Source organism: Pempheris klunzingeri, chromosome 1 (assembly GCF_042242105.1).
Source record: "Pempheris klunzingeri isolate RE-2024b chromosome 1, fPemKlu1.hap1, whole genome shotgun sequence".
NCBI classification, from domain to species: domain Eukaryota; kingdom Metazoa; phylum Chordata; class Actinopteri; order Acropomatiformes; family Pempheridae; genus Pempheris; species Pempheris klunzingeri.
The window spans coordinates 15,871,953-15,889,438 of record NC_092012.1 but is presented as its reverse complement, the minus strand read 5'-3'; the positions used below and the strand labels follow the sequence as shown (position 1 = coordinate 15,889,438).

The 17,486-nt window shown below is 42.0% G+C and overlaps 1 protein-coding gene across 1 annotated transcript; it reads left to right on the top strand.

The window, feature by feature from the left end:
• The first annotated feature begins 294 nt into the window (after positions 1–294).
• On the top strand, positions 295–15,679 carry crispld2 (cysteine-rich secretory protein LCCL domain containing 2). The gene is made up of 15 exons (XM_070847754.1): positions 295–442; positions 2,981–3,347; positions 4,441–4,559; positions 6,122–6,254; positions 7,913–8,028; positions 8,487–8,587; positions 8,674–8,868; positions 8,952–9,012; positions 9,104–9,170; positions 9,259–9,389; positions 9,562–9,605; positions 9,715–9,787; positions 10,025–10,100; positions 11,190–11,320; positions 13,819–15,679. The coding sequence occupies exons 2-15, from the start codon at positions 3,072–3,074 to the stop codon at positions 13,868–13,870; spliced, it is 1,575 nt and encodes a 524-aa protein (XP_070703855.1). The 5' UTR covers positions 295–442; positions 2,981–3,071; the 3' UTR covers positions 13,871–15,679.
• Positions 15,680–17,486: the final 1,807 nt, after the last annotated feature.

Below are 17,486 nucleotides of genomic sequence, written 5' to 3'. Positions count from 1 at the left end.
TTGGCGCGTGTCTGTGGCTGCTGATGAAGACACATATCTGGGAAATAACTGGCAGCCAAACGTGGCTCAGAGATGGTGATCTGCCAGCCCGCCTGACAGCTCGATGATTTACTGTATTTGTAGTTTTTCTCTCTGACATCAGGCTGCTCGTCAGTGCGCGCCCTGTGCGCGCTCTGCTAAGAACATAGCCTACTTTAGGGAGGCTGGCGAGTGGGGGAGTGAGGAGAGACAGTAATTTTTTCCCTTGGTCCTGAGGGTCTCCTTCTCTATATAAGGCGCTCTGAGCTGCTCAGGAGTTACACAGCTCCTATGTGCTTCAGGGAACACGGCCAACAAGCAGCAGCCTGGTCCTCTCACAGGGGAATAATACAGCTCTCCTGCGCGCACAGGAAAACGGCTCCGACATATTCAAACAACTGGATACTAACTGAGCAAGACAGAGGTGAGCAAGATGAGGTATTACACACATTCATTTGCAGCATAATTGTGTTGAAGCTTGCAGGTAGACCGTCCGTGTAGCAGGAGTTGTAGATGGGTTCAATTCTAGAGTGTATCCACATATTTCTATTTCATAATGCACATCAACCTGCAGAAATAAGACCTAAACAGTGGCGCAATGCTGTGTAAGTGAAGCTAAACTTTCTTTGTGAGCCTGTTTTACTTTTTCAGGTTTGTTGATTTGCTCTGTATGAAAATATGAACTTATGACACTTACATCTGTTATATTTCGGATCTGGGTCCCAGACCATGCCACTGTGAAAGAGACTGTTGGCAGGACACTGCCATTCATTGTGTGTCTGCAGCCTCACTGAGGAAATGTCAATGGGAGAGCAGTGGCTACCGTGATGGAAAACGCTGCACACATGCAGTAAGCTTATGAGCAAAGTAGAAGTGTATTTGCAAGTGTTATGATAGATTTGAAATATGTCAAGATCCAGTTCCAGAGACAAACAATTATAAAAAAAAAAAAAAAAAATCTTTAAAGGGCTCCCTGTTGTGAAAAAGTGAGCATGCATCTATGAAAATCTATATAATTCAGACAATTTATATGGTGACATGAGATGTGTTTACATTCACCCTGGTGGTGAGGTGGAGAGGGGGTCAGATCAGATACAAGCCCCCCCCCCTGTGCCAGAGAGGACTCGGTTCCCATAAACAAGATGTGGATATGAACGTGTGTCCGAGTCTTCTGCTCTGTCTGTCACTCTGGTATAAAATTCATGAGAGCCATGAGAAGGGCCCAGACAGAGAAGCTGGTAGAGGTTCAGTGTGAAAAGGGGGGCACAGGCAGAGGAGAAGGGTGTGGTGCCTGAGCTGCCCGCTGGCTCGCAGTGCCCAGAGCTGGCACAGCATGTTGACTCAAAGCCGGTGCCAGACCTCAAGCTGCCTTTTCAGCCAGAGGGAAAGAGGTGAAGGGATTCAAGGATAAGAGCAACCAGTGCGAGCTGGGGCTTGGCTTATTTTTTTTCTTTCTTCTCTGATCACACTGACTGACTGCTCTTCTCTCTTTATAAAACTTTGTGACATTTGGTTTCGCTCTAATCTTGGACATCATCCCTCTCGCTTGTTGCCGTCCAGAGGGAGGTCAGATGCGGGTTCAGTTGCAGAGTATTGCCCCTGGATGTGTCGAGAATGCAGTGTTTAGCTCAAAGCAGGGTGAAAGCTTGACAACCTGATCTTGGCTCTGCCTCCTCAGTGTCCCACCCTGCTACTCAGTTTGGTTAGAAAATAATCAGAGAGAGTCAGGAGAGGAGGAGAGGTAGATTTCTCATTATACTCTACATAGCTACATTGCAAGTCTAAAGCAAAGTCAGTGTTACATGTACTGATAATGACAGGTTCATAAAGCTATATTATTTCTGGGTAGAGGCTTTTTAAAGAACTTTGACTAAAATGTTGCTAATCAGGCTGTAAGGGTTAAATAAACTTAAATCTTTGTCTGATTTCTCAAAGTCATTTAAACAGAGTTCATTTTTCGGATGTAGAAGCTAACTGGTTTGTTAATGATGGTACAGGTAATGTTATTTTTGGGTCTATAGGAAAATAACTGATATTAATGAGACTTTGGCACACACAGAAATTGGGGTTTGTAATTAGAGGATCACTCACAGAATGATAATGTAACAATATGCTGTCATAATATATTGTCATATGATGTTCATTCATCGTGTTGTGACCAGTTACATAGTGCAATAAGACAAATGTCCATGATACATCACAGTATGTGTACAGAAAGAGGAGAACATACCTTTTAAATATACATAATCACCTTTAACAAAAAGCTTGATTTGATCATAAACACTAATATACAGAATACGATGCAATTCAGTGCAACAGCTCTGCATGCTTATAATGATCTGCTTCCCATTAAAGTCTGTGGTGATAATTGAGGCTGTAGGAGTTCAATTGCATCATAATGAGCAGTGTTTTGTGTTTTGCTCATTTACATACATAAGGTGGAGGCACCTTTCAGTGTAATTCACTCCAGTACAGCGCCTCAAAAACAACCTCAGTGTAATCAATAACTGAACATCCAAAGCTCCCTAAAGGAAGGACTTATTGCCATGCAGTTGTATTGGATTGCCTCAGATTCTGTTAGTGCACTTCATAAATTAGTGATAGGTTTTATGCAACAGCCATGAACTTACAGAAAGCAGAAGTGTTGAGGGAGGACAGTTTACTACTGAACATCATAAAGTAACACAATACAAGGGAAAGAATGAAGACCTACATATTTCCATATCAATAATTTATCAGAAAATGCTGAGAGGTGACACTGATGGAAAGTCTTGCTGGGCAATCCCCTCTACTTTTCATACTTGTAATACTTTGTAAACCTGCATGTTTCCGTGTGTGTCTATTCAATTGGCAGCTTGCATTACTTTAGCAATCTGTACGCCCATATTTTGTAATCGGTGCCCTGCTTTGTTGACTCACACAGTGGGGAAAGACTCATTAAATGTTTCCTCACCCCCTGCAGGTTTTGTCTGGGTTTCTGAGGAGCAGCGTTCACACACGAGCCGCTGTCTACTGTCGTCTGAAAGTCCAACCCAGACAGCTGAAGTGTCGGAATGAACTGCGCTGCCATGACCTGGCTCCCTCTCCTCTCCCTCTCCCTCCTGCTGTTGTGCGTCAGGGACTCAGCTTCCCTCTTCCTGCCTGACTCCAAGGAGCTCAGGCAGCTGCTGAGCCGCTACGAGGAAGAAGCGGACCAGAACAGCACCAGCAACACAGCTGGCGGTAGGACCCGACGGGACATCCGCTGGTCGGACCGTGAGGAGATCCTCCAACTGCACAACAAGCTGAGGGCCGGCGTCTACCCCACCTCCTCGAATATGGAGTACATGGTTAGACATGTCCTATTAGCCTAATTACATATTTCACTATTATTCTTAACCAACAAAGATCATTTTAACGTTTGGCTTTACATCACAAAGAATTTAATGTGGAAGTGTCAGCAACACTGAGCTCTTAGATGAGGCTCGTGATTGGGGTTTAAGGTTTTATGCTGCCTAGAAAAGTGGTGTTGCTGTCATAAAAACAACCCTTTCTCTCAGCTGGAAACATGCAGTAATGATGGTGAGCTGTTGCCAACCTGCTGTGCCGCTCTTTTACAAGGAGGATAATAATGCTGACTCTGTCCTACCTGCAAACAGCTCAGTGCAGGAGAAGACATGAGAGCGAGGGAGGGCCGGGTCAAAGGAGGACAGAGAGAATAAAGCTGGAAAGGGGAAATTATGGGGGACGACGTGGCACATCAATGGATAAAGTAGCAGAGGGATTATTGTTGAGAGACAGAAGGTTATTGAAAACCACGAGGTCTACAAAGTGGCGGCCTGTGTCTCTGGAGTGCGGTTGTAGCCGAGGAGGAAAGCGTCTGAAGATTTACTCTGCCCACTGCTCTCTCAAATTCCAGCGAACAAGCAGTGTGTGTGTTTGTGTTAGTGTATGGCTGTTTGGGGTTACAGTGGTGTCTGTGTGTGCATGTTTTAGCGACCACCAAAAGGCTGGAAATTTACTGAGGTGATGTGCTTCAAGGGGCCATGCTGTATGCGTAGCCCCCCCCCCTCCACAGTGGGAGTCAGGTGTCTTCTCCGCTTTCCACCCTCCTCTCCACCGCTGTAAAGAAACCCACTCAGGAAATGTGGATAATTCAGCTGTGATTGCTGGAGATTTGTAGTGGACCAGGGCCAGGCACCAGCTGCTCCACTCAAATGTCACCGTCTAAGGTTAATGTTGTACTTGTGTCCAGGTCGGTTTCAGCTCATTTGGAAGGAAGGAAGTTCAGGAGCAGAGGCCTTGAACAAGTGGCGGTTAGGTATCTACTGAGTCAGAACAAGATGTGGATTTTAAGGCTTTACACTGAAGCAGATGCAGCAGGTGAATCTTCCTACTGGTGTCTAACATGAGTGGATTCCTTGTTTCGCTTTATGTGTGCAGGTTTGGGATGATGATCTGGAGAGGTCTGCCACGCATTGGGCAGAGGAGTGTCAGTGGGACCACGGACCTCAGGACCTGCTCATGTCCATTGGACAAAACCTAGCTGTTCACTGGGGAAGGTGAGATGCAATAACACGCATTGTCGAGAACAGTTAGCCATGTTATTGTAAGACTCCAAAGAGACTTTACCTGTGTTTAGTTTGATTATGATTACAGGTGAAAATGTAACAGAAAGTGTAGAATAGATTTTATAAATACCAATAGCAGTGTTACGGCTGAATATCATGAATTTTCAGTACAAATATTAAACAATATTTTTCAGGGAAAGGTTTTTAGGACTATTGATTTATAAAGCCTATATAAATTGTAGCTTATAGCCTAATTATTGGTTAATAAATCTTTAACTAATGCTTACATGTACAGCCTTACAGAGCCGCTAGCATGACTGGAGACTTTTAGTGGCAACTCAAAAGTCGTTCTCATTATGGCTTATAGCTGATGTAAAGCATCAGTAAAGTATCAATTAACATTAATAAAGCTTCAAGTTACAAATTATAAACTCTTTATAAAGGTTGGCTTATTAGAAAGTGGCAAACAAAGCCAAAGTTCTCGAAGGTGAAATGTCTAAACACAAGCAGTAGTACACAAACCTAAATAAGATACAATTAAGTTTCAAATCACTAAACATCTGATTACAAAATGAGTAAACAAGACTACAAATCTGACCTGACCCTGGATGCCAACTTTTGATACAATACTGATGTTATGTACGGATTTTGGTTGGTGCCAAAAAAGCTTTGAGCGTTGATGTCCAGGCCCAGGCAGCACAAACAGTAATTCTCCCTTGTTCTCTCACATAATCGTCAGGTCTATGCTCTTCTTTTTTTTTTTTATTACTGTTTTATTAAAGTCTTTTCCGAGCTGTCAATGTTGCAAGAAGTCGTTTCTCGTCTCCAGCTGCAGTGATGAGTATCCGCTTACAGCAGGAAATACGACATCTCAATATTGGTTTGAACTGATCTGAAGAAAAGCTTGGACCATTTATATTTGTGAAGCGTAAGCATGGGCAGTGCTACTCAGTGCAAGTGTATTAAGGTTGATGTTTGTGTGAATGCGTGTTTGTGTGTCTGAGCAGACGCCAGACACAGTAGGCTTCTGTGCATGACAGTGTATGTCTATCGCAGCAGGTGCCCTTCCAGGAATCTGCTCTCATTCTCACAGCCTCTTTCCCTATTCCCTTCTTTTCTGCCTGTGCCAGAAAACCCTGATGTGGAGTCCTTTTTTTCCATCCGTCCTCTACTCCCCATTTATAAGCTCAGCACTTTTCAATACCGTAAAAAGAGATGTTTATAATGAGAGCTAGAACTGATTTGTTAGGCTGTGGAGCCATGTTTAGGTTTGCTTTGATTCTTTTTTTTCAGCCTGATTTGATTTCCCCTGTTATGGAGGCGCACAGACTGCCGTTGTGTGTGCCAGGTCAAATTCAGACTCATCATTTGAGGCCTGAAGGGAGGGGGAGGAGCAGGGAGGTTCATGCAGTGTTTCTCAAGTCTAGCCAAAGCACCTGGCAGCTCCCTCAGATATTTCCCTTTTGCCCGTGGTACCTGGATGGCCCGTGACTGAGCCTACTGTTTGTCTGTCTGTGTGTGTGTGTGTGTGTGTGTGTGTGTGTACCCTACAGATACCGCTCCCCTGCCCTCCATGTCCAGGCCTGGTATGATGAGGTGAAAGACTACACCTATCCCTACCCCCAAGAGTGCAATCCCTGGTGTCCAGAACGCTGCTCCGGTCCCATGTGCACCCATTACACCCAGGTGAGATGAAAAAAAAATAAAAAGACAAAAAATATATTGATGAGGAACCTCACTAATTTGACACATCAAAGTCTCAAAGTCTTGTATGTAAAAACAATTGTATAAAACCTTTTGCAGCACCAGAGGGAGCTGCATGAGGTCTAAAGTGATGACACTTGACAAGCACCGGTCGGGGCTGATGACTACTAAGTTTGTAGGGTGAAATCTAGGGTGTGTAGTTGGAAAAAAGTGAGCTCTTGACAAGGAAGAAGAATGCGTGGAATAAAAAGGACAATATATCTGGTTTCCTTAATCCAACAATTTGATTAGATTGCAATGCAAAATCGATGGAGTGCTCCTTTAACAAAGCGCTTGGCACTGAGTTATAAGCCTTCTCTTGAATTGATCAGTTGTATGAAGCTGAAAAACTTGGCACAGATTTAAAGCGTCACTTTAGGTTGAACCGTCCAATTTCTGCTATACCTTTGATACAATCTGTTAAGGCTTCTTTTATCTCTAATATGCAGCACATGTCACTTGACAGGTGTTGCAGGGCAGTATCAGGTGGTGTGCAGCCTGTATGATATTTCACAGTATTTATGGGCATAGTTGCGGAGGGACTGCGGGGTTACGTGACAGGCATGGATATAGCAACTTGTAGACAGTGAATACAAGGATGTTAACTGGATAAATAGAAAAATGGATGGAACAAAGGAGAGAAGAAGAATCAGTGAGTGAAAATTAAAATGAAGATATCAATCAAAAGGAAACTGAAATGTATGAGCTTGCCTCCTCTTCCCTAAGACTTTACTTTGTAGCTGCTGGGATGAGTTTACAGAAGCATCTAGACTCCTCCTTCTGCCTTTGCCCTGAAACCTGATCACTGCCATCTGGTAGTCATTTCCAGACACACCAGACACCCCTCACTGCTTGACCTGGATTTTTTTTTTTTTTTTTTTTTGAAGATGCTACAGAGAGGAGACAGTGCCAAATCTGAGCATCATCACCTTGTCTCTGTCTTTCATTTTCTGGAAGTGCTGATGTGCCTGCAGCCCAGGCAGTCATACACCATAACTACCTGTCCAGAGAAATGCTGGACCGTCTGAGAGTACATTGAGGTGAATTACCAGCTCTCAGCACACATCAGTCTGTGTGCTGACTCACTGCTTCCAATGGCCTCTAACTATACCAGGAAAAAAGATGAACATTCCTGAGGAGGGAGAGTGCACATGTTTGGGAAGAAAGTGAGGGGGAGTTATGGAACATGCTGTGTTGTATTTGCTGTCAAATGGCACATCATTCATCTGTAACACCACTGCAGCAGCTTTCCGTTTAATAAGGCATTTTATTTCACCTTAGACAGTTCTGGACCTACGCTGACTTCTGCTTCTTTCAAAACTAAGATATTAAAAACTCCCATTCTTTCCACTTCTGACTGGATGATGAAAATGATCATGATTGTGTCACAGAGGGCAGGATAACCGATCTGGCACTTCTGGAAGTCCCAGAGGCACCATTACTGGAGACTGCCCATCTAGTTGCTTCCTCTACAATGACTGATTGAACCACTGGGCAGTGGGGAAGTGAAGCAGGAAATCTAGGCTACAAGCTTAATGTCTCTGTCCACTCAGCAATTGTTTGTGCTAACTTTGGCCATTCTTTTTTTTCTTTCTGTACAGCTGGTCTGGGCAACCACTAACCGAGTGGGCTGTGCTGTGCACGTGTGCCCAAGGATGAACGTGTGGGGGGAAATGTGGGAGAACGCCGTTTACCTTGTGTGCAACTATTCCCCAAAGTAAGATCAACATTCCTCCGTCTTCCACTGTTCTTCAACACCTCTGCTCTCTTGACTCTTATTTACATTCTTCCTCCCTACAATGCCGACAAATGCTCCAGCGTATGTTCCTGTTATAGCTGAACTGCAGAAATGTAGCGCTAGTTGTAGACGAGACGTCTGTACGACATATTGGGACCATTAAAATTCCTCCAGAAGTCAGAATAGAAAAATAATAATGAAGCACAGGGAAAGAAAAATAAGAGTAGAGCAGGCGCTTGTTTTCCAGACAGCCCACAGGATTTAATTGCCTGAGAGACAACGAGGAGTGTTTTTATTAGTTTGTGGGATTAATGACTATTATGAGTGTTGACCATGGACAAAGAGCGCTGAGGTAATTACAAGACCATGAGCCCAGTGACGCTTGACTGATGATTAATTTCCACCTTAGTCAAGCTGTCCACTGTTCACTTCTGCAGGGGCAACTGGATTGGTGAGGCTCCATACCAGCATGGACGCCCTTGTTCCCATTGCCCTCCCAGCTATGGAGGAGGATGTAGAAATAACCTGTGCTACAAAGGTGAGCGAACCCACATGCTTTTTAATGAAAGATGTTAAAATTAAACATGCTGCCAACCGGAACCCTGTCTGTTTGTTCACCTGTAGACTCTCAGCGCTCAGAGACAGAGGACATGAACGAGGTGGAGAAGCCTCAGGTTCCACTGCCACCTCGTACCACCGCTAAACCTGCCCCCAAACCTAAACCATCTCCTCCTAAGAAACCGCTGTCCAAACCCTCTACTCCTAAGCCCACCACACCCAGGGTGCCACCTTCAAAGACTCCCAGTAACACTTATCTCGGTAACTACAGGAATGATCGACAATAGACTTAAACTTTCATATTTTGTGTATTACTTTTCTAACTTTTCGTCTTGTTCTTGCAGCTCAGAACATTAAGTGTGAGACTAGACTTCGAGATAAGTGTAGAGGCGCAACATGCAACAGGTCGGGTTATTTTTTCTTCTTTGTCTTATTCATTCACATTTACTGTACACTCCGGTATCAGCTCACTCTGTCTGATTTCCTGCCTCTGCAGATATAATTGCCCTGCTAATTGTCTGACTAAGAAGGGGAAAGTTTGGGGAACTCTCTTTTACGATGTGGTGAGTCTGTCCGACATGAAATCTTGCATCATGCAGCAATTTATACTATAAATGCGTGTACTCATAAGTGTTCATTTTTCTGTTTCAGCAATCAAGTATTTGCCGAGCTGCTATCCATTTTGGAGCCATTGACAACAATGGAGGAGTGGTCGACGTCACAAGGACAGACAAGTATCCATTCTTTGTCAGATCCACAAAGAATGGCATCGAGTCCCTAAGGTAGATATTTGTGCTTGGTCTAAGTTTCCCAAATAGACTGAAACATCAATTACTCAATCGGCACTTATGAAACATACTTCCCCACTTCTGTGATTCACATTTTGCACAATAACTGGGTTTTCTCAGAACCATTTGTTTCCCAGATTTCTAAACACCATGATGTCTTTTACAGTAAATATAAACCTGGCAATGCCTTTGTGATGGCAAAAGTGGAAGGTAAGTGAAGCACTGCTTTTAAAAAGAGCTTTGATTGCATGTAGATTTACACAACCAGCCAACATGTATTAAGTAGATTAAGCATTTTCCTGTGCTCTCTCTGTGACAGATATGACCGCTGACTGCTACACCACAGTGGCTGAAATCTGCCCTTTCAAAAAGCCCTACTCACACTGTCCAAGGTGCCTTCTCACATCCACAATCTTATCACTCTCTAAAGCATGAAATATTTAGCCAATTGAAGGTTTTGCTTTATTCTATTATTGGTGTTTGTCAGCTTTTACAAATACTGTACATTAATTAACTCTTTAAAATGTCCTGCTCACGACCTCATTACAGTGCGTTGAACCATCCTTATTTCCATGAAATCTGATCCCACTCTGCTGCAAATTCACTCTAATGTCCAAATTGTTTCTCAGGATCTTCTGTCCAGCCAACTGCAAGACTCAGCCTTCTTATTGGTCACCTGTGATCGGAAACAACATCTACACAGATGTAAGTAACGTACTGTTTTGTATGTGCACGTGAATGAACAAACAGATCAGCTCAGGTCTTCCACTTCTGTGCTATTTTTTTTTTAATGATGTGCTGTCAGTTCAGACAGAAAGGAAAGCAGAACTTGATCTGCAGCATGGTTAAGTTAGAGTGACTTTGCAGGCTTTGTGATGCATGGTAGCTATGGAAAGCCACTGAATCACTGTGTGAATATGGCTCATGGAGAATGGGAGTAATGGTGAGGTAAGCCAGAGACTGCCAGGGATGTGTTTCTCTGCATGGGGCACGAGCACTCCAAGGCTTTTTCAGGAGTTATCTCAGACTTAGTGGCTGTGTCTCAGAGGTAGAAGGCATAGAAAGAAATGGTTTCATGAAGACTGGTTTACATCATCACCTTAGGAGTCACCAATCATGCTCAGTGTAGTCATTGTAAAGTAGCTTCCAGTCTAAGCTTATCAGATGCACAGTTTGTAAGTATTCACGTCACTCTTGTGCTTCCTTTTGTAGCTGCCAACTGGCACAGTTACATAAAGTCGATGTGGTGTTTAATAGGGTTTTTACGTCGGATGAAACTAACCTTAGATGACGTCTGGCTGGACGCAGATCACAGCTCCCCAGAGATCTTTAACTGCGATGTCTTACAACAGTCACAGAATAAGCAGTGTGGCTCATCGCAAATATGCCCAAGAAAGTTTTGCAATCTCAGGCAGCCAAACGTGTTTCTACAGTGCTACAGAAGCTAGATGTTGGTTAAGCATGAGACATAAACCATCTGGTTAAAATGTTGGCAGAGAGTATAGACAGTGTGATCTGTGTTTGGACTAGAAATGAATGATTCTGCTCCAGACTGTTGATAAGAGCTTATGGCCTGTTGTGCTGGCTCAGACTGTGAAACAAAGCTTGCGGTTGTGTCAGTGTGTGTGCTTGTGTGTGTGTGTGTGTGTGTGTGCTAACATGTGTGTCTGAGAATTACTCATATTTTGTATTGTTTTTGATAATAAATGCGTAACCAAGATATTAATGTCATTTAAAAGCGGTTTCCCATTTTGTAAAAGCTTTTCTCCTTTTTGCCACATCTCCTCTTCATAGAGCTCCAGTATTTGTAAAGCAGCCATCCATGCAGGGGTAATCAAGGCAGACGGCGGTTTTGTGGATGTTCTTCCCCTGGATAAGAGAAAGAACTATGTCGGAGTCCTAAAAAATGGCATCCAGTCTGAGAGGTATGACTTTTTTTCTGGTCAACTATTTTTACTCTAATTATTTTTTTCCCAGATGAAGATTGTTGCCGATAACAAAAGGATCAGGCAGCATGTTAAATAGTTGTAGGATACCAAAATAGCAATGGGAATAATCTGCTTTCCAGAGATCTATATTTTTAGATTTGGCTCCAAGCAGTCTAGCTGCAGAGTATTTAAGAGAAGCGTTGTCTAAAAATGAGAACTGCCATTCATGTTTAGACACGGTGTGTCTACCAGCTTCTACCAACAAGAAACCATGTGGCAGCTGTGAAACAGCAAAGCCTTCGTAGATGTAATGAAAGCTTTCATTTAGGTGTCAAAGCATGACTCTGAGGTATGGGAATTTGTTTTTGCTAATAATATATGTACAAGCACTTTATAAATCCACTACTCTGGGACAAGTCAAACACGGTCTGTGAAAACATCCCCACTGCTTTCTGAAAAGGCAAGCTGCAGGTTAAGGAGTGCAGCATGTTATCTGCTTAAGTCTCACAGGAGTCAGGTAGCGTGTATGGTTTGGTGGTTAGGACTCCGTGTAATGTCAATATTTTCTAAATGGAGCAATGTCTCTCAATCAGAGGGAATTTAAAGACAAGGCACCAAAAACAGACACAATCCAAAAATACTTACTGACAAATAGTAACCTGACTAGACTCTGAGACTCTCAACAAGATACTAACGCTGACTGGGATGCAGATGCAGCAAAGCTGACAGGTGAGTGAAAGGCAATCAAGTCCGCACGCAACCATGGAGTCACAAGAGGTCTAATTAGGCACAATTGGGAGATTGTGTAAGGGCTTTAAAACAAAATATCCATCAACAATCATCAGTGGTAGAGAATGACAGATCTGTCATGCCCACAACATTTGTGTGTGACACTCCAGCTGTGGTAGTCGTTAATAGGAGCATGAAACTTAACCTCTTTCATATTCATCACTGACAATATGTTGATTTAAGAGTTGATATTTCTAAATGTGGATATACAGCCGTTTGTAACGCTTCATCATTCTAAGCCATGCTTGTTGCCCTTTGTTTGTCACATTTTTACTGAATGTAAGATATAGCCTGTCACTAGCTACGTAGGAAGATGAGGTCGCTATTCCTTATCCTGACCACTTTGCTCTGATCGGTCAGTTGTTTCTCTAACTAACAAACAGCCTTGGTGCTTTATTATACTGTCAGCTATAAAGATATGAAATCTCTAGATTTGTTCACAATATGTATGCACATAGTGTAAGGAGCTTTTTTAAAAAGAAAAGTCAGAAAAAAACTGAATTTTATGTTGGAAGTTACATAGATGTGTAGATGTAGAATAATATTTATCTTCAGTAATTTGCTCAGCTCAGACTTTAATATTTGACCAATGGGAGTGTGGTAAAGAAATCCTTGAGATACATTTGAAATGAAAACATGAAGCTTGTAGTAAAATTAGACAAGTAAATTTAACAAGAGAATCTAAAATATTCCTGAGAAAGGTGATTTTTATGCACTCTGCCCAACCTTGATTTATGTCTCCAGTAATATTGCATGTAGTGGGTTCCCTGCATGCACACCATGCTTCTCACATCACTCTCATCTCTGTGGCCGGCTCCAGTGGACTAAGCTTAGGCAAGGAAGCCTTTGTGGCCAGTTCTGCTGGCATGTGGGGTTGTAAGAGTAATGGTGTGGTTTGGTGTGTGGATGGGCCACACATGGGATCTTTGCTTACTTTACCCAGGCATTTCAATTGAGTGTGCAAAGTGCTGAATGGCCAAAATAATCCAAGTCTGACTACTATGAAATCTAATGCAGACCTGTGAAGGCCCCACTCAGGGCATTGGGATAGGAGGTCAATAAATGGCTGAGAGAGAGGCTGTGCAATGCGCCAACATCATGGCAGGGTGGGCAGTTTGGACTGGGCTCTGTTGCTGTGGAAGTAATCATAGCCTATCTGATTACTCGTGGATGGAAATGCTGTCAGCCAGTTAGTCAGTGCTTTCCTATACGGACATTTATCTGTGATCTGATACCGATCTCACAGGCCTATCATGATTATTGATCATGGCGGAGCTTCAAGGTCTCTCCACTAATGAACTAATTACAAAGTCATAAAGTTTAACACATGTGGTGGCTGGAAAAGGTCAGACTCAAACATACGGCAACAGTGAGTCATACATCTTTTTCCAAACATGTTGTGAACACCTTGATTGTGCACTTTTCACTTGGACAACAGTAAAAAAGCAATTTCTAAGTATCACAAAAACAGATATTTTGATTTTACACTTGACGTCCAGTTTACTTGTCACAGGCAGTACAGCAGTACACAGCGAACACAGTTGACTTGTGTGGCTTTTTCTAAAGTCCAAGGCTTTAGATGACCCAGATGATGTCATGGAAGTAACTAAATAGCTGGAGAGCTCCTTTACCATTTAGTACATAATGTTTGTGTCTATAACAGTGGTTACTGATTGTAACACGTTTTCTATGTTGTCTGTTTGCAGCAAGAGCAACACAGAGGGAGGCTCTTTCCGAGTCTTTCCCGTGAGGGAGTGAGACTCCAGTTCAGAAGTCCAAAGACCAACAGAGTCACCTCAGCTGCTCTTGAAGAGCAGGAAGTGCCCGCAGGTTGGATACCATGGCTGTTCATCTGTCTCTGTGTCTTCAGTGGAAACAGACCGTCCCAACAGATTGAAACATATTTCCCTCTTAGTTCATAAACAGTAGCCACCCTCTAAAAGTTGTCCAATATCATGACGGACCTTTATTTTCTCTTGACTTTTAACTCCAGATATAGATATTTCTTAGATATACTTACTTAATCTGTGAATACAGAATTTTTTATATATTATGATGCATTGAACAGCTGGTGCTGGATGTTTTGAGTTAGACATGCTTTACAGAAAGTATTATGTTTACATTGATGTTCTTATTACAAATTTGAATTGGTTTTCATACACAAGAATGTATATTGATCACACTGTATTTAATCATTGTGTACAGAATATATTATATTTTAATTCAAAAATGGAGAACCATATATTAACATTTTTACGTCCCTCCTGATTTATTATTGCCTTTTTCTGCTCACCTGGATAATCTTTCCTTTTTGCTCTTGAAGATTTAGACTGTGAAGCCAAATCTTAGTCTAAATTGTACTTAAATAAATTAAGTGGTGTGCAGAGATTTTATTGGCTGGGTAGACCAGAACTCGTCAGACAGATACTAAAGGAGAGGAAGCAGGGTGGTAAATGGAAGTGTATTCAGGCAGCAGGCACTGCTGTAGACAGATAGTGTTTCAGGGGGCTGGTGTCGCTTTAGTGCCAGGCATGTGGAGGTGATTTAGTGAAGGTGTTACATTGCTAAGTTCAGTGTGTAGTACATGAAAGCTGGAGCAGATGGGTCCTCAGAACGGCGACAATGTTGTGGATGTATTCAATAACAATCGCAGACAGTGGATATGTTAATAACAAGCCGTCATTTGTCATTTATATTTATTACAGTATTGCTTAGTGCTCTCCTCATTTCCTTGTTTCTCTTATTTCTGTTAAGATATATGGAAATACTAAATTTGTCCCCTCCCCACCTAAGACAGATGAATGTGTCACATGTTTCAGGTATAGTGAGAGTTTTATGTGTTGAGGCTAGACCACATTTTGAGGTGTGTGAATGTGTTAAAGATTCTCATCAGCAAATTGCATTTTATGGACTTTGGAACAAATTACACTACACAGTGCATGCAGGATACAGACACCTGGGATGTCTGTCACGATACCGGATTGAGACACTGTTGCCACTGGCACCGTGCTCATTTGAATACTTTTTTCAAGGCAATGCCTTTTTTTTTATTGAATTTGTGTCGCTTAAATGCACAGGAAAAAGACATTATAACAAAGTTAGCACCCCTTGTGGAAACTTATGAAACAAAAGTCCAGTTGAGGTCCTAAAGAACATCAGATACATCATAGTACTGTTAAGCCTTGTCACTCTGTCTGTTGGTTTCCTTGAAGATGCCAAACACGTGTTTTCAGAATAAAATACAAGACTGTAAAAACGTTACAAATACCTGGCCAAGAAAAAAAAACCAACTCTCTAAAATCTCCTCCTTCAAGCATATTTCAACTTAATCTCTTTATTCTACCTCAGTCCTGTTGCTATGCTAGGCATTTATGTCATATCTCTATGGGAATTTGTATGGGAAAGGTTTTGTAAAGTTATGGGAACTGTAAATACTATGATTTTTTTGTTTTGTTTTCAAGTAATCCTTTATGCAGTAAGATATGATTCAAATGTGTGAATTTGTTTAAAGTGTCTTGTTTTTATACAGGTGTAGGATGGGTTCTATATGTTTTGCACAATTTGAAAATAAAGTATGATATAAAAATGCAACAGCTCATATTTCTGTTTCAGTAAAGTGTCCAGTGAGTGCATGATCTTCAATGAGAGCATTATATTGTGTTCTGTTTGTTTAGATTATTTTGTCTATGTTGGACATGTTGCCCTGGGCACCACCTTGTGATGTTTAGCACAACTAAACTAACCAGGATACACAGCGTTTTACTCTCCCTGACTTACATGAGGCCCTTCTGCATAATGAGTACTTTATTTATTGCCACTTAAAACATATTTTGACAGTGATATTTATGTACTTTTAGTAGCAGGACTTTTACTTGTAACAGAGTGACATCTTCCACCTCTGCATGCGGCTTTTTTCACTTTTCCAAAGTAACAAACATGTAGCTAAGACAATAAGTGCATATATGGATCGTTGTATCCTCAGGGTCGTGAGTGATAAAATATGAGAGAAACTATATAACTGTTGTAATTGTAAACTGTAGGCTAAAATCTGCGTCATGCGCCATGAATGAAATGTAGACCCAGGCCACCCAAGATTTGTCCATTATCTTTGGAAGAATATCACTGACCATGTTCATAACCTGGCTCTGCTTCTCACGGACACGCACAAGCCGAATGAAGTGGAACAATAAATTGAAGCAATCACTTTTACTCAAGAACCACATAGATAATGTGCCAATAGAGCTTTAGCTTATGGTGGAATGATTTCAGGAGAAAGAAACTAAAAAACAAATTCATGACCTTGTAATTCTCCATTTCACACTCCAGGTTGAAGTTATCATTAGTCACCGAACAGCTGTTTGTAACAAGGTCGGTGTGATGATAAGATCACTGTATATATGCCAATAGTAAATGCCTCATTTACTTAAACCTTGAGATATGGGTAGAGAGATGGGAAGGGGAAAGGGGAATGACACTGAGAGAGAAGACCAGAGCAACCTTGTAAGTATTAATAACTCTTCATACCTCCAGGGCTTTTATAAGAGGCAGATGTTCAGTTTCAGTTAAGCCCTGGGTGGACAGGGACCTGGCCACCTTTCTGATAAACAGCTGCAACTGGCTTGTGCGATGACTGTTTTACTCCCATTTTCAATGGAAATAAAGATTTGTGCTCACCCTGCAAATCTCCACAGCGCTCAGAGAAAAAGCTCAGGGGCTCCGTCCACCTTTTGGTTTTCTTGTCCTTAAATGTGCTTTGCATAACATTTTGTATTGATCACTGAGGTTTCACCACATGGTTTTTAGAGCAGAAAATACCCCCCCCAGCATCTCTGTTGTACTATGAAGAGTGCAACACTACAGCTTCATCAACCAGCTGTCTCCAGATGGTAAATCACTGCGTCTGGCAGAATTTTGGTGAGCAGTGGGTCTGGTGTATTTCTACTAGCTTTTTCATTTTGGGTGCAACAATAATATTAAGGGCTCATCACGCACTATTGTTCTTATACTCCAGATAGGACCTCCAGGCAGGACCTTGATCACTGGACAGAAATAAGTAGTTGGGTCCAAATTAAATGATTGGGATGATATTTTTCTGGTCAGAGAGGCGTTATAGTACAGCACATTGTTTCAACAAAGCCAGCTGAGGCAGGTCCAGCTTGTGTGGAGGAATTTTAGATTTAGAGAGACTGGAATTAGAGGCACCATCTTCCAAAACAGACAAAGCTGAGATGTGGCTGATCTTGTTATGACAGGACTGTGTCTGGCCTCCTTGTTCATCATAAAATGCAGTAAGATTTATAAATACAAAAGGAGGATAGAGGCTTTACCAAAGCTATCTATCTAAAGGGAGCATTGGAATGTACTGTAAGTGATA

Bases quoted from the DNA above. Each gene is read 5' to 3' on its own strand.
- crispld2 (XM_070847754.1), top strand. From the start codon at position 3,072: ATGAACTGCGCTGCCATGACCTGGCTCCCTCTCCTCTCCCTCTCCCTC. The intron at 3,348-4,440 runs GTTAGACATGTC...TTATGTGTGCAG, and splicing joins CCTCGAATATGGAGTACATG to GTTTGGGATGATGATCTGGA. The intron at 6,255-7,912 runs GTGAGATGAAAA...CTTTCTGTACAG, and splicing joins TGTGCACCCATTACACCCAG to CTGGTCTGGGCAACCACTAA.